This window comes from Oncorhynchus tshawytscha, linkage group LG27 (assembly GCF_018296145.1).
Source record: "Oncorhynchus tshawytscha isolate Ot180627B linkage group LG27, Otsh_v2.0, whole genome shotgun sequence".
Lineage (NCBI taxonomy): Eukaryota > Metazoa > Chordata > Actinopteri > Salmoniformes > Salmonidae > Oncorhynchus > Oncorhynchus tshawytscha.
This window is the reverse complement of record NC_056455.1, coordinates 16,844,186-16,871,707: the sequence shown is the minus strand read 5'-3', so window position 1 is coordinate 16,871,707 and position 27,522 is coordinate 16,844,186. Positions and strand designations below refer to the sequence as shown.

General features: G+C 44.5%; 1 protein-coding gene across 5 annotated transcripts in view; it reads left to right on the top strand.

The window, feature by feature from the left end:
- Positions 1–27,522, top strand: part of LOC112234949 (RNA binding protein fox-1 homolog 3-like) — a 485,643-nt gene that overhangs the window by 423,298 nt on the left and 34,823 nt on the right. For all 5 annotated transcript variants that reach the window (XM_042307223.1, XM_042307224.1, XM_042307221.1 and 2 more), the window contains 2 exons: positions 12,849–13,100; positions 24,418–24,561. In XM_042307223.1, the coding sequence (XP_042163157.1) occupies positions 12,849–13,100; positions 24,418–24,561 (396 nt within the window). The remainder of the gene's footprint in view (positions 1–12,848; positions 13,101–24,417; positions 24,562–27,522) is intronic.

Genomic DNA, 27,522 nt, shown 5'->3' with positions numbered 1-27,522 from the left:
TGTGGATGGGGGTGTGCTCGCCCCTCCGTTTCCTGTGAGCCACGATCAGCTCCTTTGTCTTGCTGACGTTGAGGGAGATGTTGTTGTCCTGGCACCACACTGCCAGGTCTCTGATCTCCTCCCTATGTTTTTTTTAAATGTATTTAATTTTTATTTAACCTTTATTTAACTAGGCAAGTCAGTTAAGAGCAAATTCTAATTTACAATGCCGGCCTACACTGGCCAAACCCGGACGACGCTGGGCCAATTGTGCGCCGCCCTATGGGACTCCCAATCATGGCCGGTTGTGATACAGCCTGGAATCAAACCAGAGTGTCTGTAGTGACGCCTCAAGCACTGAGATACAGTGCCTTAGACCGCTGTGCCACTCGGGAGCCCGAATGACTGCCTCATCACTTACTGGAATGAGAATGTCCCACAATTCACCTCTTATGGAGAGGCTCTCTCTTCCTCCTGTGGCCACATTACCCATGATGCCCCACAGCGGATGAGGGAGGGATATGCTGGAGGCGTCGCTGCTCTGCTCTGCTAACCACTCTGCCAGAACACTGCACTAATTGATGAATAGAGATTGCATTCTCTCTCCTGCTCTCCATCAAACATTTTTTAAGGCACCGGTGGGCACTTCTTTATAAAGTCGATAAGTTTTAAATGTAGCAAAACAAAAGAATCACCCTTAATCAGTGAGTAATGTTGTTTGAAAGAGAGTTGTGATCTGTCTGGGTGTAATTTGGGAAAATATACACTTATAGTATCAAGAATCTAAGCCATTTCACTATTTCTACCATAATGGGCTTTTTATCAGATTTGTGCCCTGGTTCTGTTACTGAGAAACTTGGGGCCAGCTGTGTATCACCATTACAGCTTGTGTCAACATGTATACGTTGCATTACATCAATCTTGCACTCAGCAGGAGCGGACAGAGCTATTATGTTAAAAGCCCATTTGCCTGACATATTCTTACTGAAGATGGCCTCACAGGGGAGGGGTCTGATCCGGTGAATATTGATAGGTTCATTGATTGATTGATGGTCTCGGGTGATTTATTGATTGGTTTCGCTTCCAAATGAGCCGCGAGAGAGAGGTGAGCCCAAAGGAAAACAAACCACATTCTCCTTCAAGCTCTGGCTTTACATAATGACACAACACTGATTTATTTTGGGTACTGCTGCTGTTTTCATTAGGATGTGGTGTGGAGTTGTTTTTGGAGTCCATTTTCAACTGAAATATACAAGAAGTGTTATAGACTGAAATCACGGGAAACAAAATACATGATTAAAGGACGTTTTCCCCTCACCTGACTGAACACAATACATCACCTATCTACTGGTTTTAGGAAGACTTGTGGGGCGTTGTTGGGTAGTTAGAAGTGCATGGACTGTGGATGGGGGAGTGGGATGTGTAGATTAATGCAGTGGAAAGCCATCCTTCAAAGTGCTTAGAATAATTAGAGTCAGGCCTCCAACAGAATGGCCATGTCACTGGAGGAAATGGTCTTTTTATTTACTGTGGCGGCTCTTCCCTCGACCTCTCCCTCTCACTTTCACTACCTCTCTCTCCCGTTCTCCCTCTCTCTCTCTTTCCCCCTGGAATCCATATAGCTGTAGAGTTATAATTCAGGGACGGAGAGATTCAGATTGTCTTTAAAGGTGCTCTCACTGCGCTGGATGCATTTCTCCGATTTGTATCTCTGTACGATTGTGTGTGTGTGTGGTGTGTGGGTGCGTGCATTTGTATTCACAGCAGGCATTTGTATTCAGGAGCTGATCTGAGTTTGTGTAGGTGTGCATGTACTGTATGTTAATGTTCTTTATTATCATGTGTGTGAGGGTTAACGTGTGGGTGTGTGTACATGCACAGTGTGGGTGTGAATGTGTGCCTGCAATGCAATTGTGTGTGTGAACGCATACGTGTCTGTATGTCTGTGTGAGTGTGTGTGAAGGCATACGTGTCTGTATGTCTGTGTGAGTGTGTGTGAAGGCATACGTGTCTGTATGTCTGTGTGAGTGTGTGTGAAGGCATACGTGTCTGTATGTCTGTGTGAGTGTGTGTGAAGGCATACGTGTCTGTATGTCTGTGTGAGTGTGTGTGAAGGCATACGTGTCTGTATGTCTGTGTGAGTGTGTGTCTGTGTCTGAGTGTGTGTGAAGGCATACGTGTCTGTATGTCTGTGTGAGTGTGTGTGAAGGCATACGTGTCTGTATGTCTGTGTGAGTGTGTGTGAAGGCATACGTGTCTGTGTCTGTGTGAGTGTGTGTGAAGGCATACGTGTCTGATGTCTGTGTGAGTGTGTGTGAAGGCATACGTGTCTGTATGTCTGTGTGAGTGTGTGTGAAGGCATACGTGTCTGTATGTCTGTGTGAGTGTGTGTGAAGGCATACGTGTCTGTATGTCTGTGTGAGTGTGTGTGAAGGCATACGTGTCTGTATGTCTGTGTGAGTGTGTGTGAAGGCATACGTGTCTGTGTGTCTGTGTGAGTGTGTGTGAAGGCATACGTGTCTGTGTGTCTGTGTGAGTGTGTGTGAAGGCATACGTGTCTGTATGTCTGTGTGAGTGTGTGTGAAGGCATACGTGTCTGTATGTCTGTGTGAGTGTGTGTGAAGGCATACGTGTCTGTATGTCTGTGTGAGTGTGTGTGAAGGCATACGTGTCTGTTGTGTGAGTGTGTGTCTGTGTGATGTCTGTGTGTGTGTGAAGGCATACGTGTCTGTATGTCTGTGTGAGTGTGTGTGAAGGCATACGTGTCTGTATGTCTGTGTGAGTGTGTGTGAAGGCATACGTGTCTGTATGTCTGTGTGAGTGTGTGTGAAGGCATTTCCCATCTTAGAGGTGGTGAAAGGGGGAGAAACGCCATTGATAAATTGATCACAGTGAAATTGTGGAGTATTGAGACATGTTCTAAATCCCACCCCCTTCGTTCGGCCTCCCTCCCACACACACAATGCACCGCGCTACGGCTCTGCTCTGCTCTGCTCCAGCATCAATTACTGTGGATTGCGTGGTTGACAGAGTGTAAACCAGGTGCCAGCCCTCAATCCAATTAAAGAGATTTAATTGGGGAAAATAAATGGAGTGTGTCCGGGAAGTGCCAGGTTACCCACACTAAGTAGATTTTTTCCTTCTTTTTGAAAAGTAAGGTATTGTTTATGAAAGACGGAATTGAATCTAATAAAAGCTAGGGGCAATTGGGCTATTGCTTTTCTCCACACTGCCTCGACTTCCTCCACAGGTCACTAATGCAAACAATCCAATCTCCCCTCTCTGAAAGGTGTACTGGGCTCTCTAAACAGGATTATTATCTAAAATGGCCCATCAGGTGATTCAGCCATACACTGCCAGGTTTCAGATGGTGATTGTAATTCCCCTTTGCCAGCCTTTTAGGGATGGATCACTTTAGGAGTGTTTGTAACTTTTAAACAACACCTTTAAAACAACACCGACAGATGAGGAAGGCCAACAGGCCCCTTGTCTGTTTTAAATAGCATTATTACTCTGACTACTTCTGTAACCATTATGAATGGGGGTGTTTTTTCTCTGTATAACATGAGAATCCTCTGTGGTTAACAGTGTAGTAGTGGGTGTAGTTGTAGCTTGACACTGTGAGTGTGAAGGAGACTGAAGCACCAGCAGCAGCCACAGCTCCATGCAGGAGTTAGCCCAGATAAAGAGAGGTGTTTAAAGCGGTCAGGTAGCACCACGCCGTGCAGTGGGCTCTGCTCCTCCTCCGTGTCTCTCTCCCCCAATCTGTCCCAGGGGAGGGGGGGGGGGTGAGAGGAGGAGGAGCAGCAGAGAGGCAGAGCCTCATTCTAGTCTTGGTCTTCTCTTCACGGGACAGGGATGAATAATTCAGGATTGTTAGCTGTCTGCTGCTAACCCATCTACAATGAAACAGTCTTACTGCACATCAATGATTTAGCAGACACCCGGTTCCCTCCCCCTTTAGAGGGAATCATATGGAGCTGACTCCTCTTCACCAGCTCCCTCCACTACTTCCCTATAATTGGAAAGAGAAAAAGCTGGAATGCTGTATCAGGGATCTGGCAGAGCGGTATAGGCATTTAAACAGCCATTCAGCAATGTCAACCTGCAGACGTGTGTCTGGGGAGTGCACCCACTAGTTAGTCCCGAAGAGGGGAGAGAATTTGGGACGAAAGACGTGACAGAGTGTTCAGCAGACACATTTCCTGAGTTGGAAAAGCTGTCTCTATCTGCGGCCTATTAAAGAGTGAAATACATATGTATCTGGAGTGGACGAGCTCTCCGATGTGAGCGTCTCCGATGTGTCTGTCTGTAATAGGACCATCCTCGGTTTCCCTGATTTGAACCCCTCTTAAAATTCCTTCCAGCCTCCTCTGCGTCTCCATCTCCGTTCTCTCCTTCCCTCGCTCCTCCCTTCCTCGCTGTATCACACACTACTTCTGCACCACGCTCACCTCTTCCCCTTTTTCAACATCAGACGAGCAAATCAGCAGACAAGCGATTGTACAAGTTTTCCCAAGCTTTCAAGAATTACCACCATTTCATCACATATAATCACAGTTAATAACCCTTCTCATTAAGGAGACGAGGATCACGGGTCATTAATATTGTTAATATCTTCTCTCCTTTTCTCCCATCGCCGAGTGCCAGAGGGGCTGGAAACAAAAGGAGGACTAAAAAAGAGCTTAGGACGACAGTGATTAACCGATTGGGGTAGATGGACTGTGATGAATCAAAGTTATCTCTCAAATCTTAATAACTGGAATTAGCTGCTGATTAGATGAGCTTGGGCTACAGCAGGGAGTAGTAGGCATGTTCACTTCAAAGAATATGGCCCATGTAAATCTGTCCCTCCCCTCCCCGTGCCCTCCTCCGCAGAGCAAAGAGAAACCCACCGAGCCAAAGGGAAACCAAAGAGAAGGATTACAAAGGGAAGAAGAATAGAGCTGAGAAAAGGAAGACAAGAGTTAGACAGTGTAAATGGTGCCTTTTACCTGTTTGCTCCCTGGTATTAGGATCTTTTTATTTCTGCGTTTGCTCTCCCCCCTCTCTCTCTATCTCTCTCTACAGTAGGAGGGGTCAGTGTCTTAGTGACAGGGTCATGATGAGAGCGACACTCTGTCTCATTTGCATATGTTTGCCATTGTCACAGCGGTCAACGAATGTCATGTTAAGATTCCTGCATGTTTAAGCGCTGGCATTTGTCTCTCATGAGGCAGTCTGGCCTCTTATCATAACCCTCAAAGAGAGACCACATCACAATGGCACACAGCTGGTTCCTAACCAAATTCAACAGTGTTGAATTACAGTAGAAAAATACTAATTTGCCAGCTAAACTAGATCTGGTGTAGATCAGTGGATCGGCACGGTACGAGAATTGATTCACACGTAATCAAAAGAATGTCCCTGATCAACTGTTCATCAGTTTTCATTTCAGATAGGTCTTTATCTCCGTGACCAATAGCAATTTCTAGAAATTGAAGAATGTTATCAATTTAGAACATGTGTAATAAAGTATACCAATATCAATCTGTTCATGTCATTTGATACATGAGAAGGACAGTTGAGAAAAAAAGACTACCGTGTATCGGGCTGAGATTTACTGTAGTACATTTGATCCGGTCTAAAGCAACGCCTGTGGGCTCAGTTGATTTTAAAAACGACACACAGCCCACATGTCTATTTGAATTCCGACAACAAGTCTGGAATAATTAGTCCCCGATGTAAATGTCTGTTACGCAACAAAAAGGCAACAACATTGAAAGAGGCAATTATCTGCTTTTATGGTGTGGGGAAAACATGGCGGGTCTGATCATCTGTAAATTATAGTTGTTTTTAAAGATCCTGTTGGTTTATTAGGAGCTTTTTAATGCGCCGTTCTCCAGCCCCAGACAGATCAGACCCATGCATGGCTGCTACAGCAGGCGGGTTGCTGAGGAGGAGACGGACAGGTTCATTACATGTCACAGGAGTTCAAAGTGATCCTCTGTCTGCTGTGTTTATTAAGTGGCGCTCCAGTCGTCTCTGAGGTATAGTAACACTTGCTAGTCGTAGCACAGCAGACGCTAAGAGCAGTCCCATCTCGATCAGCACAGGCTGAGGCTCGGTGTGTGGTGTTGTGCAGTGCGGCAGCAATGTAATAAAGAAATCAACAAGGGATTAGAGGGAAATGAACTTTCCCTTTAATACCCTGTCCAAGGATGAAGCCGCGTTCACATGCTAGTTGGAAATAGGAAAGTCTGAAATTTCCGACTTGCTAACTGGTTGCAAGTTCTACACCTGCTGCGTTCAATTTCTGAGTTTCCTAGTTCCGACTAGTGCGTGAACACGCCATGAATCACAAATAAATGCTCCAAAATAATTAGGAAAAATCATGTTAGAAGCAATGAAACATATGTGACGTGTAAACGATTAAGGCTCCTGAAGAAAGAATAAATAGAACAGAGTGCAAAAGAAAATCTCAATTCACTCTGGGGGGCCGAGTGTAGATGCAGTATTTAACTTCATGGATAGATTCTTCCACAAATGAGGTGGAAAAACTGAGAGATGAGAGTTGGCAAGAGAGGAAATGTGAAGGAAAATAATAAGGCTGTGCCTAGCCTATTTGGAATCCCACACCGCTGAAGAGTGGTATGGAAGAACACTGGGAGTAGCTAGGGGGATGCAACAGCTTTTCTCAGGGGCTTCAAATCTGCATTCAATTGGGCCGCTGCATTTCAACCTCTCCATGCTCTCTCCCCTCTGTCTCTCCCAAAGTTTCACTGTAATTGGAAGACAATGAGGGGGAAAAGCCAGCCGGTGCGCCCGGAAATCTGCTTCATCATGAGAAACCCAACTGGAGGATTTGTTTTGTTGTTTACCTCTGCCTCCGAGTTGGGCTTTTCAGACTCACCTTGAATGGTTGGCAGGTGGTTGTAATTAACAGGCTCTCCCTGGTTGGCTGCAGCCTCTGGTGAGATGCTAGCGCTGCTAACGCTAACGCAGTGTTGAAGCACGATCATATGGCTTGCCTGATTAAAATGGACCTAGCTAGACTCAAGCTTTATTTATGTGTGCCTGTTAAGACAAAACTATTGCCAGTTGCTGAATGTTCAAATTCATCTCAGGCCTGACTCACTGGCCTGCCTGCTTTTTCTTCATGTCTGTTTGTTGGGGTCCAATTAGCTGGGCGTCAGTAGCCGGGACGAAAACAACAAGGGGCTCTTATGTGCATGGCTGAAAGTCCTCGCTGTGTGTTGCATGCTCTACGTTGGCCACTGTTGAGCTACGTGACACTCTCCAGTTGTCCCCACTCTGTTTTCTGCTGCAATGGCCCAACGGGATTTGTCACAAGTTTGCCTTCCTCTCAGTGAGGGAGTCATTAAAGTGAGATGAGTGCTTCTCTTCTCTATGTCTTGGAGCTGTGCTGTCGCTATAAAACACTCCACACTCTTTCCCTTCCTCTCCTTTGGACTCACTGCACTGGATAGGTTCTGCAAACTTGAGCCATTTTAAAAGTTTCCTTTCAACATGCCAGTTCAGTAACTAATGTAGACTAGAGTACACACATATATGCTGAATCACCCAGAAAGGAACACATTCTCAATATTCACCTGGTTTTCTTGTAGTTCAACATCTCAAACGGATCATCTAATATTGTAACAGGTCTGATGTTGGATCTGGTGACAGATGAACCTGTGTGGTAGAGACCTTTTCAAGGTCTTCCAGTCCCTAACAAGTGAGTCTTTATTCGTTTACTCCAATTGGGGGAGGGGTGGTAGGGTTTGCGGGGAATAACAAAGGTATATTCAAAACAAAAATGTGTATATATATATATATATATACAGTATATCACTGATGTCTTGAGATGTTGCTTCAATATATCCATATAATTGTCCTACCTCATGGTCCCATTTATTTTGTGAAGTGCACCAGTCTCTCCTGCAGCAAAGCACCTCCACAACATGATGCTGCCACCCCCGTGCTTCACGGTTGGGATGGTGTTCTTCGGCTTGCAAGCCTCCCCTTTCTCCTCCAATCATGAAGATGGTCATTATGGCCAAACAGTTCTATTTTTGTTTCATCAGACCAGAGGACATTTCTCCAAAAAGTGTGATCTTTGTCCTCATGGGCAGTTACAAACCGTAGTCTGGCTTTTTATGGCAGTTTTGGAGCAGTGGCTTCTTCCTTGCTGAGCGGCCTTTCAGGTTATGTTGATATAGGATTCGTTTTACTGTGGATGTAGATACCTTTGTACCTGTTTCCTCCAGCATCTTCACAAGTTCCTTTGCTGTTGTTCTGGGATTGATTTGCACTTTTCGCACCAAAGTACGTTCATCTCTAGGAGACAGAATGTGTCTCCTTTCTGAGCGGTATGGCGGCTGCGTGGTCCCATGGTGTTTATACTTGCGTACTATTGTTTGTACAGATGAACATGGTACCTTCAGGCGTTTGGAAATTGCTCCCAAGGATGAACCAGACTTGTGGAGGTCTACACATTTGTTTTCTGAGGTCTTGGCTGATTTCTTTTGATTTTCCCATGGTGTGAAGCAAAGAGGCACTGAGTTTGAAGGTTGGCCTTGAAATACATCCACAGGTACACCTCCAATTGACTCAAATTATGTCAATTAGCCTATCAGAAGCTTCTAAAGCCATGATTTTCTGGACTTTTCCAAGCTGTTTAAAGGCACAGTCAACTTAGTGTATGTAAACCTCTGACCCACTGGAATTGTGATACAGTGAATTATAAGTGAAATAATCTGTCTGTAAACAATTGTTAGAAAAATGACTTGTGTCATGCACAAAGTAGATGTCCTAACCGACTTGCCAAAACTATAGTTTGTTAACAAGAAATTTGTGGAATGGTTGAAAACTAGTTTTAATGACTCCAACCTAAGTGTATGTAAACTTCCGACTTAAACTGTATGTATGTATGTATGTATGTATGTATGTATGTATGTATGTATGTATGTATGTATGTATGTGTGTGTGTGTGTGTGTGTGTGTGTGTGTGTGTGTGTGTGTGTGTGTGTGTGTGTGTGTGTGTGTGTGTGTGTGTGTGTGTGTGTGTGTGTGTGTGTGTGTATGTATGAATGTTTATGTTGTATATGTATTTGTTTATGTATGTATATGTATGTATGTATGTATGTATGTATGTATGTATGTATGTATGTATGTATGTATGTATGTATGTATGTATGTATGTATGTATGTATGTATGTATGTATGTATGTATGTATGTATGTATGTATTTACCCAACAAATATATGAGGGACTGGAAATGATGCAGACAATTACATTGATTGAAGCAACAATCTCTGCACAATATAAAAGCTGATCCACCCCCTAAAAAACAAGACAAAACACATGCGTCTGAGTGGCTAAATCGGTTTGTCTACGTAAAGCCATAACGCTGCTCACTCCATCACACGTCCATAGCTGATACCATCAATGGCTCCCATTTGAGTGATTTCCACATGGATTCAATGCAACACAATTAGTCACCTACTGTCTTTAGCCTTAGCTTTACCCTCTGACCTCCCATGCACAGTAAAGGAACTGACACCACTCTGCTGATATGAGTTCTTCCCAGCTACTGTATGTGCTCAGCTCATCTCTGCCTTGCCTACCTCAGAGAGCAAGTCCCCAGCAGCTTTGCTGAAGAGATCAGAGATTGTTGGCCACTGGCCAAGAACTCTACCCATGTATCCATGGAGATGAAATTGAGCTTCCATCATCAAAAGAGCTAACACCAGTGATTAGCATTACAGTAGCATCACTCTCCACCTGTCCATTGCCCTGTGTTTATCTCTAGACGATCAGGTCTGGAAGTCCAAGCCATTTTGGCCTGCCCAACCTCCTCACCCCCCTGCACCTTAGACAGGGCTGCCTAATGCTGACTGTAAAAACAAAAACTCTGGTACCAAAAGTGATTTCGTTAAGTAAGGGTTTCAATCCAATTTTACACTGGGAGAGTGCTTAACATTAAAGAGAGTGTTTTTTGTTGTGCTCTTCTGTAGTAGGGGTTGAGGGGTAAAGGAGAGAGATGAAGAGAGAGAGTTGGGAGTAAGAGATAGCGTGAGCGAGAGAGATAGGAGATCGATACAGACTGGGCGTTCTGTCTGGATTCCTGTATTCCCCATGGTCCTGTCGATGGAGGAGGGGTTTAGCTAACTCCCACCGTCTGGCCTTGTGCGGGGGCGCTGAATTACCACGGTGGGACCTGCTCGTCCATCGTTAACACGCCTGCAGGTGGACGAACACCGCCTGCCGCCCGGGGCCTCATAACACCACACAAACGACTAGGAGCAGTTTCTCTCCGGCCATAACTTAACGTCTCCCCGTCAGAGCCGTGAGAGATGGGAGAGATGGGAACTGCAACCTGCGCCTGGGAGCTTTATGGTTGATATGGTGTGGGGGTTTTCATCAGGCACTGTGGATTATCACCAGCTAAAAGGATGTGCGGTCGCAGCGGGACCAACGCTGCTGATTTGCATGGGCCCTTTTTTCTCTTCTAGTTCATTTCCAGTTGAATAACTTGTTTGTCACATACATCAGAGAGAAGGGGAAGATCATACAAGAGCCAGAGTTACTTTGTGTTTCACTAATGAGCCCCGTTCTCTACTCACACCCATAGATCCCCACTCCTTGCTTTTGGTTTGCTGCCCTTTGAAACAGTGCTATGGTGCTGTATAATGCAGTACAACACTTTGTTGCTGCATCTCTCTCTCTCTCTCTCTTTCTTTCTTTCTTTCTTTCTCTCTCTCTCTCTCTTTCTTTCTTTCTTTCTCTCTTTCTTTCTCTCTCTTTCTTTCTTTCTTTCTCTCTCGTCTCTCTCTCTCTCTCTCTCTCTCTGTCTCTCTCTCTCTCTCTCTCTCTCTCTCTCTCTCTCTCTCTCTCTCTCTCTCTCTCACGCGCTTTCGCTCTCCCTCCCAGCTCCAGGCTGTTACCCAGTGTTGTGTGTCACATGGCTTTATTTCAGTCCCATGCCCTTGTTTTATGCTCCAAGAACAATAGGCGTGACACAAGTACACTGGTGCTCTGTGCCTCGCCATGTCTAACAGAATCCTCTAATGTAGCCTTGATCTCCCATATGGTGTGAAAACTGTTTCTCATATATGCCTTGTTGTCATCTGGACTCAAGCTTTCTTTCCTAACTGATTTGTTGATGTTAGACCACTTGAACCGGTTCATGGGGAAACTATGTGAAAGGTCTCAGCTGCTGCTGTGCCATGAGAAGCTTCCGTTTTTAGGTAGCTAACCAGCCCCCTTCCTTGAAGTGGGTGCTTAAAAGTTTAAAATTGCCGACATCAAGAGTCGACTTGAATAAGGATGCCCTGCAATGCAAGTGGGTTATATAACACCATGACTAGAGGGAGATGAAAAGTAGAGCACAGGGGGAGAGATTAAAAAAGTTTCAGCATGAAGAGGGAGGGAAGAAAGAGATGGGGGGAACGAGAGGGGAGGTAAGAGGAGAGAGATGGAGGTAGGCAGGGTAGGTGAGGTCACGGAGGTGTTGAAGGCCCAGGCCTTGAGACTGTGGTCTCTCTTGAAGCTGGTCGATCCTCCTCATCTCTCAAGGCTGAAGGGCCTTTCTTTTTTCATTTAGATAATGGAGGCATTTCCTTAATTGGCCAAGTGGTTTGGACTGTGGTTTGTTTGGCAACACGTCAGTGTATCATTGTTTCCAAAACATTTACAGCGATGGGCGCTATGCTGCATGGCTCCCCTCCCTCATTAAAGCACAGGCCTCCTCTCCTCCTCCAGCCCAACTAGCTACGGCTGTCTGTGGAAGCCTGCAACATAGAGCCCAAACAGCAATGCACACAAGTGAGAAAAAAGGAATAAAAAGCATTTATCTCTCCTCTCTCCGTCCCTAGCCAGTTAAGGCTTTAAGAGACAGAAACTTCTCTATCTGTTTACTGTTATTGTTTTCCCCCTTACCCATAAGCCTCTTTGTCTTCTCTTATCGGAGGAGTTATGCGTTCAGCTCTTGTGATCTGTATCTTCAAATTTGATTGGGGATATTTGGTGGGAATGTGTTATTGGATTCTGCCGGTATTGTCTCACCGTTTTTAAAACACAGTTGTTGGGGTTTTAATGTAGAGGTGTTGTATCTGTTCCAGCAGGGCTCAGTGTGGTAGAACAATAAGACATGTTCTCCTCTAGTCCTACCATTGCTTTGCTTAACAATGTGCACCAGCCAGAAAAGTCCATTAATTCAACAGCTCATCATCTTAAGCGCCCACACGAGAGAAAGGGTTTGCAAAGCGCCTGCCACGTCTCTACCAGCCATCTGTCACTTAAGTCACTCAGGAGCACAGAGACAGAACAAGATGAGTAGGACAGAATGAAAGAGGGACGTGAGTGGGGGAGGGGGTGAGAAGGAAGAGCCAAGGACAGGACAGATATATCAAGTAAGATGCAGGTAGGTGTTCAAAGCAGAAAAGTGGAACACAGAAAGGAATCGGCTGCTCCTATAACCGACCTGTCATTTGAATCAAAGGCTCTAATCAAAATTGTATCAATTAATTGATCTTTCCTCTTGCGCTTTGCCATGAGTGCAAATGAGTTTCCTCCTCGCTCCTGCCCCACCACCAGAGAGCCGTGCTCTACACACCATAAACTATGTTCATTAATAATGATCAAGGGATCCTCTAATCTGGGGTGAAATATGATATGATAGCTATTTCCCTGAGATACTTAGTTTGCAGGACAACTCTTCATCTCCCCAGCTACTTCCAAAGCACTGGGGAAACCAGCATGCTTTCATGCTGCGTTGTTCTTTAGTACTACTAACAACGTACTCCGCTGTTCTAACAATGTAACTTTAATCACAAGTGATGTGGAACAATGAATGTAACACTGTCTTCTCCTCTTTGTCTTAATAGGGTAACCAAGAGGCCACCAACCCCCCAGAAGCCATGGCCCAGCCGTACACGCCTGCCCAGTACCCGCCTCCCCCACAGAATGGCATCCCGGCCGAGTTTGCGGCACCCCACCCCCTCCCCACGCAGGACTACACCGGGCAGAACAGGGTGCCCGAGCATGCCATGACCCTCTACACCCCCACACAGACGCACAGTGAGCCGCCGGGCACCGACAACAACACGCCCGCCATCACCGCCAACACAACTGTACCGGTCAGTACCGCTCAACAACACAACACACACCTGGCATTATCTTAAATTAGGTTGATGACCGGAGGTGTTTAAGGAATCTCAGCCTTCAGACCATTACCAGTAGGATTGTTAATAAAGGCTTGGAAGCAGGAAGGGATGGAATATTACATATAACGGTCATAAGGTTGTGCCTCGGCTCGTTAGGTTAGGCATCGTTAACGTTACACAACTACCCAGAGTGTACAAGGGTGCAGGAGTAGACTGTGATGTCAGCAAATACATGAAGATGTCAAAGCGTGGAGCTGATTCTGCGTGAGTTGGAGTACATTGAACTTAACTGGAAACGTTGTGGCGAAATCAAAGTGCATTTTTGAGAAGCCGGGCTCTCTGGAAAACGTGTAAACCTGAAGGGTTTTATTTATTTCCGCCAATGAGATTCAACATGCTGTACACATTAATCATTTAGGCTCTGTGAAAGGGGGACAAGCCCTCCCCCTGATCCATTTGGTTGTGGAGTTAGTGGAAAGGAGAGGAGGGAAAGTTGCACTCTATGCCTGCAGGGGCTTGGGCTAGGCCAGCCAAAAAGCCCTGCCTAATTGGTCAAATTAGCTAATTAGCTGTAAATGTATATAAACCTCTGAGAATGTCCCTCAACATATTGCACTGCCTCCCGAGGAGCAGCCGTTAAGCCAGGATTATCCACAGACACTTTCTCTGAGTTAAATATGGGAAATTCAGCAAACAGCTATTTTACCATAGTAGAATATGTCAAATTCACCATACTGACAACTATTTTACCATAGTAGAATATGTCAAATTCACTATACTGACAGCTATTTTACCATAGTAGAATATGTCAAATTCACCATACTGACAGCTATTTTACAATAGTAGAAAATGTCAAATTCACCATACTGACTGCTATTTTACAATAGTAGAAAATGTCAAATTCACCATACTGACTGCTATTTTACAATAGTAGAATATGTCAAATTCACCATACTGACAGCTATTTTACCATAGTAGAATATGTCAAATTCACCATACTGACAACTATTTTACCATAGTAGAATATGTCAAATTCACCATACTGACAACTATTTTACCATAGTAGAATATGTCAAATTCACTATACTGACAGCTATTTTACCATAGTAGAATATGTCAAATTCACCATACTGACAACTATTTTACCATAGTAGAATATGTCAAATTCACCATACTGACAGCTATTTTACCATAGTAGAAAATGTCAAATTTACTGAAATGCTATTTTACAATAGTAGAATATGTCAAATTCACCATACTGACAGCTATTTTACCATAGTAGAATATGTCAAATTCACTATACTGACAGCTATTTTACCATAGTAGAATATGTCAAATTCACCATACTGACAACTATTTTACCATAGTAGAATATGTCAAATTCACCATACTGACAGCTATTTTACAATAGTAGAAAATGTCAAATTCACCATACTGACTGCTATTTTACAATAGTAGAATATGTCAAATTCACCATACTGACAGCTATTTTACCATAGTAGAATATGTCAAATTCACCATACTGACAGCTATTTTACCATAGTAGAAAATGTCAAATTCAACATATTATGCAGCTATTCCCCCACAGTAAAATATGTTGAATTCAGCATATTACATCACCATTTTCCCATGTAGTTAAAACAGCTTGAATTCAACCGTGTTGTTATTTTTTCATAATTTGATATGTCAAATACCGAATATTGCACAGCTACTTTCCATAGTTAAATATATAAAATTCTACATAGCTTGTTTTTGTCATTGTTAAATATGTTGTGTTCAGCATATTCAGCAGCCTACACTTTGGACCAATAGGACAGAGCAAACACTATAGCGATGTGAGCCCACCAGGTAGGCGTTGACATGTGGTTTAAATTAAGTGAAAGTATACATAATATATTTCATATATAAAATATGCCATAACCTGTGATTCACCCTTTCTGGAGGTAGTTGAGGATCAGAGAGGAGGATTTAGCAGAAGTCTCCCTCTCTCTAACTCCTGACAATACCAGCGGGAGAAAATGTGACTTCAGTCCAGCCTTTCTTCCTCTCCTCCTCTCACATGAAAACACTTGCTGGGAGAGGTCAGCTGGGGGTCAAGGCTGCCCCCCTGAGGGATTCAAGCCACCCATAAAAAACATCGATAACAACTCCATTTTCCTAACCATAGAAGCACTGAAGCACCATGGATAATGGGTGGAGAAATCAGCTGTGATTTACAGGTACAGATATAGAAAGGCCATGTGTATAACTGTACCATTACTCTGTGATGAAATCATGTTTCATTTGAAGATGTGTGTGACTCCGTCGTCATGGCTGACTCTTATTGGCAGCTACACAGATACACTGTGTTCAGTGAGTAAGGAGAGACTTTGCAGGAGGTTCCACTCCCCTGCTCAGAACCCTGCCGTGTCGCTGCCTCTCATTCCCCCACGCCACTCACTTCTCCTCTCGCCATTTTATATTTCATTTCATCTGTCCACCCGCTGTGAAGAAAGCCAAGTGACATGGCCATGGAGAGATTAGAGGCAGCCCTGCTTTCCTTCACGGCTCCCTCCCTCCCTCTCGCTCACTATCTTTCTTCCTCTCCCTTTCCCTCCCTTTCTTTTCCCCACTCTCTCTTTCTCTCTCTACCCCTCTCTCTCTCCTTCTCTCTCCATCTCACCCTGCCAGTGAGGAGAGAGGGATCAGATCAGTGGGCTGTAAACAGAGTGGCTGGCTAATCCCTGGGGCCGCTGGTGTAGGGGAGCACTCCCCACCGCTGTGCCCCCCACCGCCACTGCTGCTCCTCGCTGCGCTCCCCTGCTTTAATGACCCAGCCTGTTTGCTTTGGGTGCCACAGAAGGGCGCGGGTGTCTTTGATTAGGACACCCTGCAGAAACACAGATTGGGGAGCAGATCAGCACTCACTGGGCTCCCACTCCTCAGTGCTTTACTCTGGCCGTCTCGGAAAACTTATAGACTTTAAAAGAGTCATGAGGAAAAGAGAATGAAATGTTTGGATTCTGTGTGAATTCCCGGCGGAGGGTTGGCAGTGTGTGTTTAATGAGGGATTGCCTCTCCTCTCTCTCCTCATCTCTTCAGTCAGTCAGTCCTCCTCTACTCCAGGGAGGTGCTGTTGTCCAGACTCAGACCTCTGGGGCCTGCTGTGTGACTCCCATGTTCAAACGACACTCACATGAAAGCGGGTGACTTGAGGATAGAAAGAGGCAGTCAAACTTTCTCCAAATCCTCAGAGAGAGAGAGAGAATGGGACTGTAGAAAAGGTCTGCCAGCAACTTCTGTTTTAAAAAAGCGGAGCTCGTTATCTAGCAAGCGCCATTCAAATAGTCCAAGGTTGGGTTTGGATTTCATGAGTTATCATTCTTTTTATTCAGATAACAAATTAAGGCAGTGTTGTTAGGACTGCACTCAATTCCAGATCTTTCAAAGTCTGTGTCAGCTGCATGGATTCTGGGAACTTGTGATAACACAGACACATGGTCTATACATATGCAGACACATACAGTTCAAGCACATGGAAGAGCATGCACACTCCCTCAGACGATCCTATGACCTGGATGATGAGTGTATATATGACCCAGTTAAAGTGAGTGTTATCGGGGCGGCAGGGTAGCCTATTGGTTAGAGCGTTGGACTAGTAACTGGAAGGTTGCAAGTTCAAACCCCCGAGCTGACAAGGTACAAATCTGTTGTTCTTCCCCTGAACAGGCAGTTAACCCATTGTTCCTAGGCTGTCATTGAAAATAAGAATTTGTTCTTAACTGACTTGCCTAGTAAAATAAATCTATATTTTACCTTTATTTAACCAGGCAAGTCAGTTAAGAACAAATGATTATTTTCAATGACAGCCTAGGAACAGTGGGTTAACTGCCTGTTCAGGGGAGCCAACCCCCTGTCAGCTTGGGGATTTGAACTTTCAACCTTTCAGTTACTAGTCCAACACTCTAACCACTAGGCTACCCTACCGCCCCTGGTCTGCTATATGAATAGCAGACCAGGGGGAGGGAGGGAGGGATGGAGGAGGGGCTCTACTCTACCTCTCTCTCACCCTCTGCTATTTCAGGTGACTGAAGAAGGGATTTGTTTACAGCTTCTTTAGAGAAGAGGAGACAAACAATGGAGGATTAGGTGGGGGGGATGCATTAAAGGAAGGCATTATAATTCTTGTGAGCGACGACTCGGTATCCCCCCCAACTTAATCGGATGTAATCTACCTGCTTGGCGGCATTCCAATCAGATAGTTTCAATTATGTTCTTGTAATGCCACTGAGAGGCGGGGGAATGTGCTGAGCACAGCACTTTGAAAGCGATTTGCAAATAACGGCGAGGGAGTCTGTTAGAGGAATGAATGAACAGGAAGCAGGGTGGGTAACTCGCCGCCCGAGATGACAGCTACGCTTGGCGGGGACAGTAGCGGCAGGCGGCGGGTGACGCCTGGGGTTGCATCAGCCTCCCTCCCTCGCCATGACTGTGACAGCAGCTGCCAGGTCGGTAAAGTGCCACTGAATGGGGGTCTCCTATGGCAAGATTATTCAATCGGGGGGGTCTGTGGAAAAATATATTTTTATATATATTGATCCCCCCCCCAATGTTTTTATGAATATCGCTAGCAACAGCAGAATAAACACATTTTGTATTATATACATACTGTAGAACATATGAGAATAACATATTTCTAATGATGTCAATTTTATTCTTCAACTCTGAATATTGAGCCAATTACACTCCTTGGAGTATCTGACATAGGCTTTGAAACAGCACCTGTGAATAGGCTACCAGTGTGGCAAGTGCCGCTGGCTGCTGGAAAGCCTTCTTGACTTGGACTTTCATTTTTACCAACACATGGCCAACCTTTGTTTAACTAGCGCTAAACAGCTGCTCTTAGCGAAAAAAAAGTTTGGAGTTACCTTTCTAACTGATAGACTATGTTAGAGTTATTGATTTGATTTATTAGGATCCCCATTAGCCGACGTTAACAGCGACAGCTAGTCTTACTGGGGTAACATAACTAAAAGACATTACAGACAAAGTACTTTACAAGTTACATACATTTAAAAACATGAACATGTAGTGTGTGTGTAAAAACATGAACATGTAGTCTGTGTGTAAAAACATGAACATGTAGTGTGTGTGTAAAAACATGAACATGTAGTCTGTGTGTAAAAACATGAACATGTAGTCTGTGTGTAAAAACATGAACATGTAGTCTGTGTGTAAAAACATGAACATGTAGTGTGTGTGTAAAAACATGAACATGTAGTCTGTGTGTAAAAACATGAACATGTAGTGTGTGTGTAAAAACATGAACATGTAGTCTGTGTGTAAAAACATGAACATGTAGTCTGTGTGTAAAAACATGAACATGTAGTCTGTGTGTAAAAACATGAACATGTAGTCTGTGTGTAAAAACATGAACATGTAGTGTGTGTGTAAAAACATGAACATGTAGTCTGTGTGTAAAAACATGAACATGTAGTGTGTGTGTAAAAACATGAACATGTAGTCTGTGTGTAAAAACATGAACATGTAGTCTGTGTGTAAAAACATGAACATGTAGTCTGTGTGTAAAAACATGAACATGTAGTCTGTGTGTAAAAACATGAACATGTAGTGTATGTGTAAAAACATGAACATGTAGTGTGTGTGTAAAAACATGAACATGTAGTGTGTGTGTAAAAACATGAACATGTAGTGTGTGTGTAAAAACATGAACATGTAGTCTGTGTGTAAAAACATGAACATGTAGTGTGTGTGTAAAAACATGAACATGTAGTGTGTGTGTAAAAACATGAACATGTAGTGTGTGTGTAAAAACATGAACATGTAGTCTGTGTGTAAAAACATGAACATGTAGTGTGTGTGTAAAAACATGAACATGTAGTGTGTGTGTAAAAACATGAACCTGTAGTGTGTATGTAAAAACATAAACATTTAGTCTGTGTGTAAAAACATGAACATGTAGTGTGTGTGTAAAAACATGAACATGTAGTGTGTGTGTAAAAACATGAACATGTAGTCTGTGTGTAAAAACATGAACATGTAGTCTGTGTGTAAAAACATGAACATGTAGTCTGTGTGTAAAAACATGAACATGTAGTCTGTGTGTAAAAACATGAACATGTAGTGTGTGTGTAAAAACATGAACATGTAGTCTGTGTGTAAAAACATGAACATGTAGTCTGTGTGTAAAAACATGAACATGTAGTGTGTGTGTAAAAACATGAACATGTAGTCTGTGTGTAAAAACATGAACATGTAGTCTGTGTGTAAAAACATGAACATGTAGTGTGTGTGTAAAAACATGAACATGTAGTGTGTGTGTAAAAACATGAACATGTAGTGTGTGTGTAAAAACATGAACATGTAGTGTGTGTGTAAAAACATGAACATGTAGTGTGTGTGTAAAAACATGAACATGTAGTGTGTGTGTAAAAACATGAACATGTAGTGTGTGTGTAAAAACATGAACATGTAGTGTGTGTGTAAAAACATGAACATGTAGTGTGTGTGTAAAAACATGAACATGTAGTCTGTGTGTAAAAACATGAACATGTAGTGTGTGTGTAAAAACATGAACATGTAGTGTGTGTGTAAAAACATGAACCTGTAGTGTGTATGTAAAAACATAAACATTTAGTCTGTGTGTAAAGACATGAACATGTAGTGTGTGTGTAAAAACATGAACATGTAGTCTGTGTGTAAAAACATGAACATGTAGTGTGTGTGTAAAAACATGAACATGTAGTCTGTGTGTAAAAACATGAACATGTAGTGTGTGTGTAAAAACATGAACATGTAGTGTGTGTGTAAAAACATGAACATGTAGTCTGTGTGTAAAAACATGAACATGTAGTGTGTGTGTAAAAACATGAACATGTAGTGTGTGTTTAAAAACTTCTTAGGGCTGAGATCCCGTTTAACGGGATCGATATGACAACAGCCAGTGAAAGTGCAGGGCGCCAAAATCAAAAGAACAGAAATCTCATAATTAAAATTCCTCAAACATACAAGTATCTTATAACATTTTAAAGGTAATCTTGTTGTTAATCCCACCACAGTGTCTGATTTCAAATAGACTTTACAGCGAAAGCACCACAAACAATTATGTTAGGTCAGAGCCATATCACAGAAAAACACAGCCATTTTTCCAGCCAAAGAGTGGAGTCACAAAAATCACTAACCTTTGATGATCTTCATCAGAGGACACTCATAGAACTTCATGTTACACAATACATGTGTGTTCTGTTCGATAAAGTTCATATTTATATTAAAAAATCTCAGTATATATTGGCGCTTTATGTTCAGTAGTTTCAAAAACATCCGGTGATTTTGCAGAGAGCCACATCAATTTACAGAAATACTCATTATAAATGTTGATGAAAATACAAGTGTTATACATGGAAATATAGATAAACATCTCCTTAATGCAACCGCTGTGTCAGATTTCAAAAAAGCTTTACGGAAGAAGCAAACCATGCAATAATCTGAGTACGGCACTCAGAGAACCAACAAGCCAAAAAGATATCGCCATATTGTGCAGTCAACAGAAGTTAGAGATAACATTATAAATATTCACTTATCTTTGATGATCTTCATGAGAATGCACTCCCAGGAATCCCAGATCCACAATAAATGTTTGATTTGTTTGATAATGTCCATGATTTATGTCCAAATAGCTACTTTAGCACGTTTGGTAAACAAACCAAAACTCACGAATCGCGTTCACTAGTTGCAGACGAAATGTCAAAACGTTCCTTTACAGTCCATAGAAACATGTCAAACGATGTATAGAATCAATCTTTAGGATGTTTTTAACATAAAACTTCAATAATATTCCAACCGGAGAATTCCTTTGTCTTCAGAAAAGCAAATGGAACGGGATCTACCTCTCATGTGAATGCGCGTAACCAGCGCGTGACTGCTGGCAGACCTCTGACTCATTCCCCTCTCATTCAGCCCCCCTTCATAGTAGAAGCCTAAAACACGTTTCAAAGACGGTTGACGTCTAGTGGAAGCCTTAGGAAGTGCAAAATGGCCAATATCCCACTGTATCTTCAATAGGGGCTGAGTTGAAAATCGACCAACCTCAGATTTCCCACTTCCTAGTTGGATTTTTCTCTCAGGTTTTTGCCTGCGATATGAGTTCTGTTATAACTCACAGACATCATTCAAACAGTTTTGGAAACTTCAGAGTGTTTTCTATCCAAATATACTAATAATATGCATATATTAGCAACTGGGACTGAGGAGCAGGCAGTTTACTCTGGGCACCTCTGGGCACCTTATTCATCCAAGCTACTCAATACTGCCACCAGCCATAAGAAGTTAAAACATGAACATGTAGTGTGTGTGTGTGTGTGTGTGTGTGCATCTATCAGTTACACATAGAGTACATGTCAGTACATACACACAACAAGTTTACACACAAGAGCTCATACTTCCTCTTACAATTATAATGTGAGGAGGTCAAAATATTTACCAAATGTATTCATTTTAAAATGTTGATAACTTTTCCTTTCCATTAACATTCACCGGATGATAAGACAAGATGTCTTTGCTAACGTGTGATGGGTATTCCCAGTTGCCTGGGAGGGAATCCCTGGGCACGAAAAGGTTGAAGACCCCTGTCATATGGTAATGCACATGTAATTATTTTACACTGTAACCATCTCACCTTCTCCCAACCAGCCTGGATCCAGATGATCCCTCAGGAGAAGCAATGGAGAGACAAGGGCACTAAACTCACTGACAGAAACACAGAGATCCACAGATGGAGTCTGGGTTAAAAAACTGTAGGTGTATGAGTGCCAGTCGTATTTACCTCTAGTCAGTATGGAAGAATTGTGTGAAGTAAAAGTGGATCTGAAGGTTTGCTAACACACAGTTAGAGGACCCCATGATAAGAAGCCAGTAGCTAAGCTGGAGGACAGGACATGGAGTCAGTCGTTGTGCAGTCTGGTAGCATACGGTAAAGGTTGATAGAGTCATATGTGACCGATGAAACAGATTGACCCGCGGTCCCCAGTGCCTTGTCACCCTCCACAGTAGTCGGGCATCTGTCTGCTGTGTGTCACCCTGGGACTCAACATAGCTACTCAGGCTATTAACCTCTAGCACAGGAGGACATGGCACACTGCTAGCCCACCTCACCCCTACACTACTCTACCAGTCTGATACTGGAGCTAGCTAGCCCAGCTCACCCCTACACTACTCTACCAGTCTGATACTGGAGCTAGCTAGCCCAGCTCACCCCTACACTACTCTACCAGTCGGATACTGGAACTAGCTAGCACAGCTCACCCCTACACTACTCTACCAGTCGGATACTGGAGCTAGCTAGCCCAGCTCACCCCTACACTACTCTACCAGTCTGATACTGGAGCTAGCTAGCCCAGCTCACCCCTCCACTACTTTACCAGTCTGATACTGGAACTAGCTAGCCCAGCTCATCCCTACACTACTCTACCAGTCTGATACTGGAACTAGCTAGCTCAGCTCACCCCTACACTGGCTCCTGTGCCCTTCTCCACATGATAACCTCTGAACATGAATTAACATCACTGAACATCACTGAACACAGGGCTTTCAGACCTTCCGTCACCAATGTGCCCTACCTGGATGGCTGGAGGGGAGACTAAGTGGGACCTTGAATCAAACAACTGTCAGTGTTAACAATGTATGTCACCATCTCCGAATGGGCCATAAAGCAAATAAATGAGGGCCATTACAGTGGAGATTGTGATTATGATAATGAGAATAATAAAGGCGATCATCATTACGATCATGATGATAATGATAATACTGTGATGATGAATTATAATGAATAAATCCCTAGCCCATTTCCTAAATGGTGGGATATGTATCACCCAGGGGCCTGCAGCCACCCAACGGCCTTGGAGCAGGGAGTGGGTTGTTGGAGGGTGGAGGGTGGAGGGAGGTGTGTGTGTGTGTGTGTGTATGTGTGTGTGTACGTGTGCTTGTCTGTACGTGTGTTTGTCTGTACGTGTGTTTGTCTGTATGTGCACATCTGTCAGACTTTTTTGCTCTCGATCTAAGGTTCCTCTCTCTTTTCACTCTGTCGTCCTTCACTATCTTATTTCCCCTTCTCTCTCTCTCTCTCTCTCCGTCTGTGTGTGTGTGTGTGTGTGTGTGTGTGTGTGTGTGTGTGTGTGTGTGTGCGTGTGTGCGTGTGTGTGTGTGTGTGTGTGTGTGTGTGTGTGTGTGTGTGTGTGTGTGTGTGTGTGTGTGTGTGTGTGTGTGCGTGCGCGTGCGTGCGTGCGTGCGTGCGTGCGTGCGTGCGTGCGTGCGTGCGTGCGTGTGTGTGTGCGTGCGTGTGTGTGTGTGTGTGTGTGTGTGTGCGTGTGTTTGTACTCGGGTGTCTGTGTATGTGACTCCAGCCAGCCCTGTGTAGTATGGAGTGTTTGCCATTGCTCATGGAGCACATCCCTGGGGACCTTGGAGTTTACATATCATATTCAAACAGCTTTTGTCCTCCCTCTCAATCTAACCAGGCCTCGCTCCCTATTTCACTCCTCTCTCTTTTTCTTTCCCTCCATTTTCCTCCACTTCTCATAGTTTTTTCATAACGCCAGAAGTGTCTACAAGAGGTCTGGGTTTTAATTTTAGTAAACACATTTAAATGATGCAATCTGTTGTTATGCAGACAGAGTTGGTCCCTGATGATCCTTCCATGGAGACGGTAAATGGTTCTGATGACCAGTGAAGGTTTTTACAGAAAAAACAAATCTTGTGAAACCCTCTCCCTCTAAAACTGGGTTGGTTTGAGTAAACAAGCCAGCAGCCATGTTGAAATTCATCACTCTTGTCTGAGAGAGAACTAAGTGGGATTTGTCATAGACATCAGACATGTCATTTATATCACAATGTCAGCACTGCATTCGCATAATGATGGAGTCGACAACGTAGGAGCTCTGGGCCTCTGTGCAAACAACACCAATAATGTGTCTCAAGTCTAGATGTGTCAGAAGCGCTAGGATCAATATCCATGCCTTTCTGTCAAACCCCTCAATCTTTCTTTCTTGTGGCTCCAGAAGCTAAGTGCAAGAGATTAATAAGTGGATTTGTAATGCATGACCTCGGGTTTTAAACCATAATTCATCAGCTGTTTAGCATTGTCTGCTTCTCGCCAGATTGAAAAATAGCAGACGCTAAGTAAGTTAGTTAGCCGGTCCCCCTCTGTCTCTCTTCTCCCTCACCATGTGACCCGAAGGTACAGTAGTAGGATCTAATGAGCTGCTTGTGTCTTTCTGCTGTTGTTTCCCTCTGGCAGACAGATGACGTGACGCAATCAGAGGTCTCCCTGCAGCTCCAGCTGCAGCTCTCGGACTCCTCGGAGAAGCAGCAGCCCAAGAGGTTACATGTCTCCAACATCCCCTTCCGCTTCCGTGACCCCGACCTGCGGCAAATGTTTGGGGTGAGCTCCCTTCCCTCTCCCTGAACTCACTGGGGGAAACCATTCTTTACCCACCCACACATATCATGGTACCTGCCTGGAGTGTGTATTGTCGCTCTCTCTCTCTAGAAAGTCCAGACACACATTAATCCTGATCCCAGAACAGGTGTACTCTCTTTTCCCTGAAAGTGTAACCTCTCTGTCTCGCATTTCACACCAGTCCTTAAAATTAACACAACAAAAAAAGTAGATAATTATAATGGATCCGAATCGGGAGCATTGCCAAAAATCTAATTTGAATGTTGCACGCTAATTTAGGTCATTATAAGCTACAGGCGTTAATTTTCATCGTTATGGAGACGACGTCAAACTGATGATATTAATTACAGGAGAGCCCTGGCTACGGCGTAATAAATTACTGGACAACACGGCTGCTGTCTCCCTCTCTCTCTCTCTCTCTCTCTCTCTCTCTCTCTCCTTCCTGTGCTGTCTGATTGTTGGGTTTATTGTTTCCAGCTCTGGAGCAGGTCCTGTAGAATCCAAATTGCCTCTGTAATTAGCTCGGAGGCTTTGTGTGCTCGGCCGACGTGTGTGTGCAGCTTATGGATATGTGATGCAAATTTAACAGTGGCCCTCCCAGCAGCCCTCCCCTCCCTAACTTCCCGGGCAGTCGGTGGCTGGGTCCTGGGATTGATGTTTGTGGGCAGAGCTGGTTGCTGGTTGGGAGAGGAGATATCCTGTCTGTGCTGTATTCACGTGCCGGCTCAGCTCAGGCTCCACCCCTGGATATGGCCTCCACAATGACCCTGTGTCTGTGTGTATGTGATCAGTGGTGTGCAGCCCCATTCCTCTGGCTCTAATGGCTGCCCTGCTGCCAGGGGCTCAATACACCATTACCGTTACACACGAGCAGAGCCCGCAGACATACAGGCAGGCAGAGGAGAGTGAAAGGAAAGGCAGCGGTGAGATGGTGCATGTGTCAATGGTCGAGTAGTGGAACCCAGCACAGCGCAGCCGAACCCAGCGCTGCTGCCAAGCCCCCAGGACCTCCATCTGCTCCCACAAGTTGTGAAGAGCCCCTCTCTCCAGCTCTCCAGTGACGTGCACACTTAGCAGGGACCCTCCATCAGCCACCAGCATAGAGCTGAAACAGAGACTAGCTAGCACCTGCTAACAGAGACTCTAGCTAGCCCCTAAACAAGGAGGGAGGGTTTGAGAGTTACCCTATCCCTCCGTAGGGTTTAAGGGTGCAGAGGATGACCCTCTGAGTCACTAACGAGGCGCAGAATAAAAGACTCATTAAGGCGACTGCTGCAGACCTTAATCAGTGATTAGAAAAGTGTGATATTTGAGAGAGCGGGCGATTAGAGGAGTGAAAGGAAAACACTCTAAGCAAGCGCTAGCTCGGGTAGCGCGGCGCACCATGCTGTGCTGCTTGAGGGCATCCTCCTCATTCTGCTCCTGGGTTCTTCAACAGTACTCCTCCTCGGCTGCTTGACGAGGGCTCTCAGTGAACAAACATCTCTGGGCAATCAGACCTCTGGCCCCCACGCTTTCACACTGATCCCCAGTCTATCTCACCAGCCACTACTCTGCTACTCTCAGACAGTAGCAGCACTCTACACTACTACACTATGCTGTATTATGCTAATGATAGCTAGCCTCCTCACAGCATTCAGGTGTTTTAGCGTAGCAGAAACAGGGATACATACGGTGCCCTATCCGTGGTTGGTAGCTCTGCATTCCAGTTGATCACAGTGTAGCAATGCATTTGCATCTCAGATAGGAAGTGGAGCGAATGAGCGAGGCCTCATAAAAAAGCGTTCTCGAGGTAGGAATATTAAATAGCGCCTATGATTTTTCCCCAACGGATGCTTTTTCTCATTTCCTTATTGATATGTTGATTGTTTACTATGGCTGATCTGGGGGTGAGGAAGGAAGGAGGTGTCGTCAGTCCCCCAGCTCTGTTTCTGTCTCCTGAGACCCCACCAATTGATGCCATTGTTTATTGGCTTTGGTGCTGATGCAGCTGTTTGCGCTGGGCTGGGGCTGAGCTGGGGCGGAGAGGGCTGTAGGGAGGGAGGAGAGTGTGGGAGCGGCTGAGATCCCCAGTGCCATGTGAGAATCCACTAAGATGACTTCCCCAGAAACTAATTAATCGACACCACAAGCCCATTACTCTTGGTTAAAACAATTAGCATCTGCACATTGCATGGGGAAGCATTGTCATCTCATGCGAAGAGGGGCATCACACTGGGATGTAAAATGCCCCTGTGTGTGATGGAGCCGGGTACGGTGAAGCGCTACAATTGGAATCAATAGAGCTGAGCACCATACGAGGCAGATGTGGAGAGGGGAACTATGTAGAATTGAAATCCCAGATGAACAAGATGTACTTGAGTTTGTGGCCTGGGCTGGGCCGCCCCTGGCGTTGCCTGTTGGGAAGGTCATAAATAACTCCAACTTTTTTTCTCAGGCATTGTGGGGGTCAGCACTTGACCCCGGGGGATGAAGGATGTCATATGTGTTTTACCAGCCCATAAACCCAGCTCCTCCACCAGACCCACTCCCCTCATCACGCTCATCACTCTCCTATGGCCGGAGCAGGCAGATAATAGCCGGTTCTTCCTAACCCCTATTAGTGGCTCAGTCAAACGATCCATCCATTCCCATTGAGCGCCAACCACATGGAAGGCCTATTTCTTCCCTGTTGTGCCCAAATGAAGGCGATGCGGACCGCTTGACAGGGTAATTACTTTTAATGAAATAATACGGCCATTGTAGACAGCAATTAAAAGTGGCTCTCACTCCACTCATTAGGGGGAACTTACGATTGGCTTTCATTCCTCTGTTTTCTAATGATCCGAAGTCGAGCCTGTTAAAAGGCTTGAGCACGTTAACCCCTTGGGACCATCCCTCGAGTCCTGTTCACTGGGAAAACAACACACACTCACACCAACAAAGAGCGAGAAAAAGAGAGGA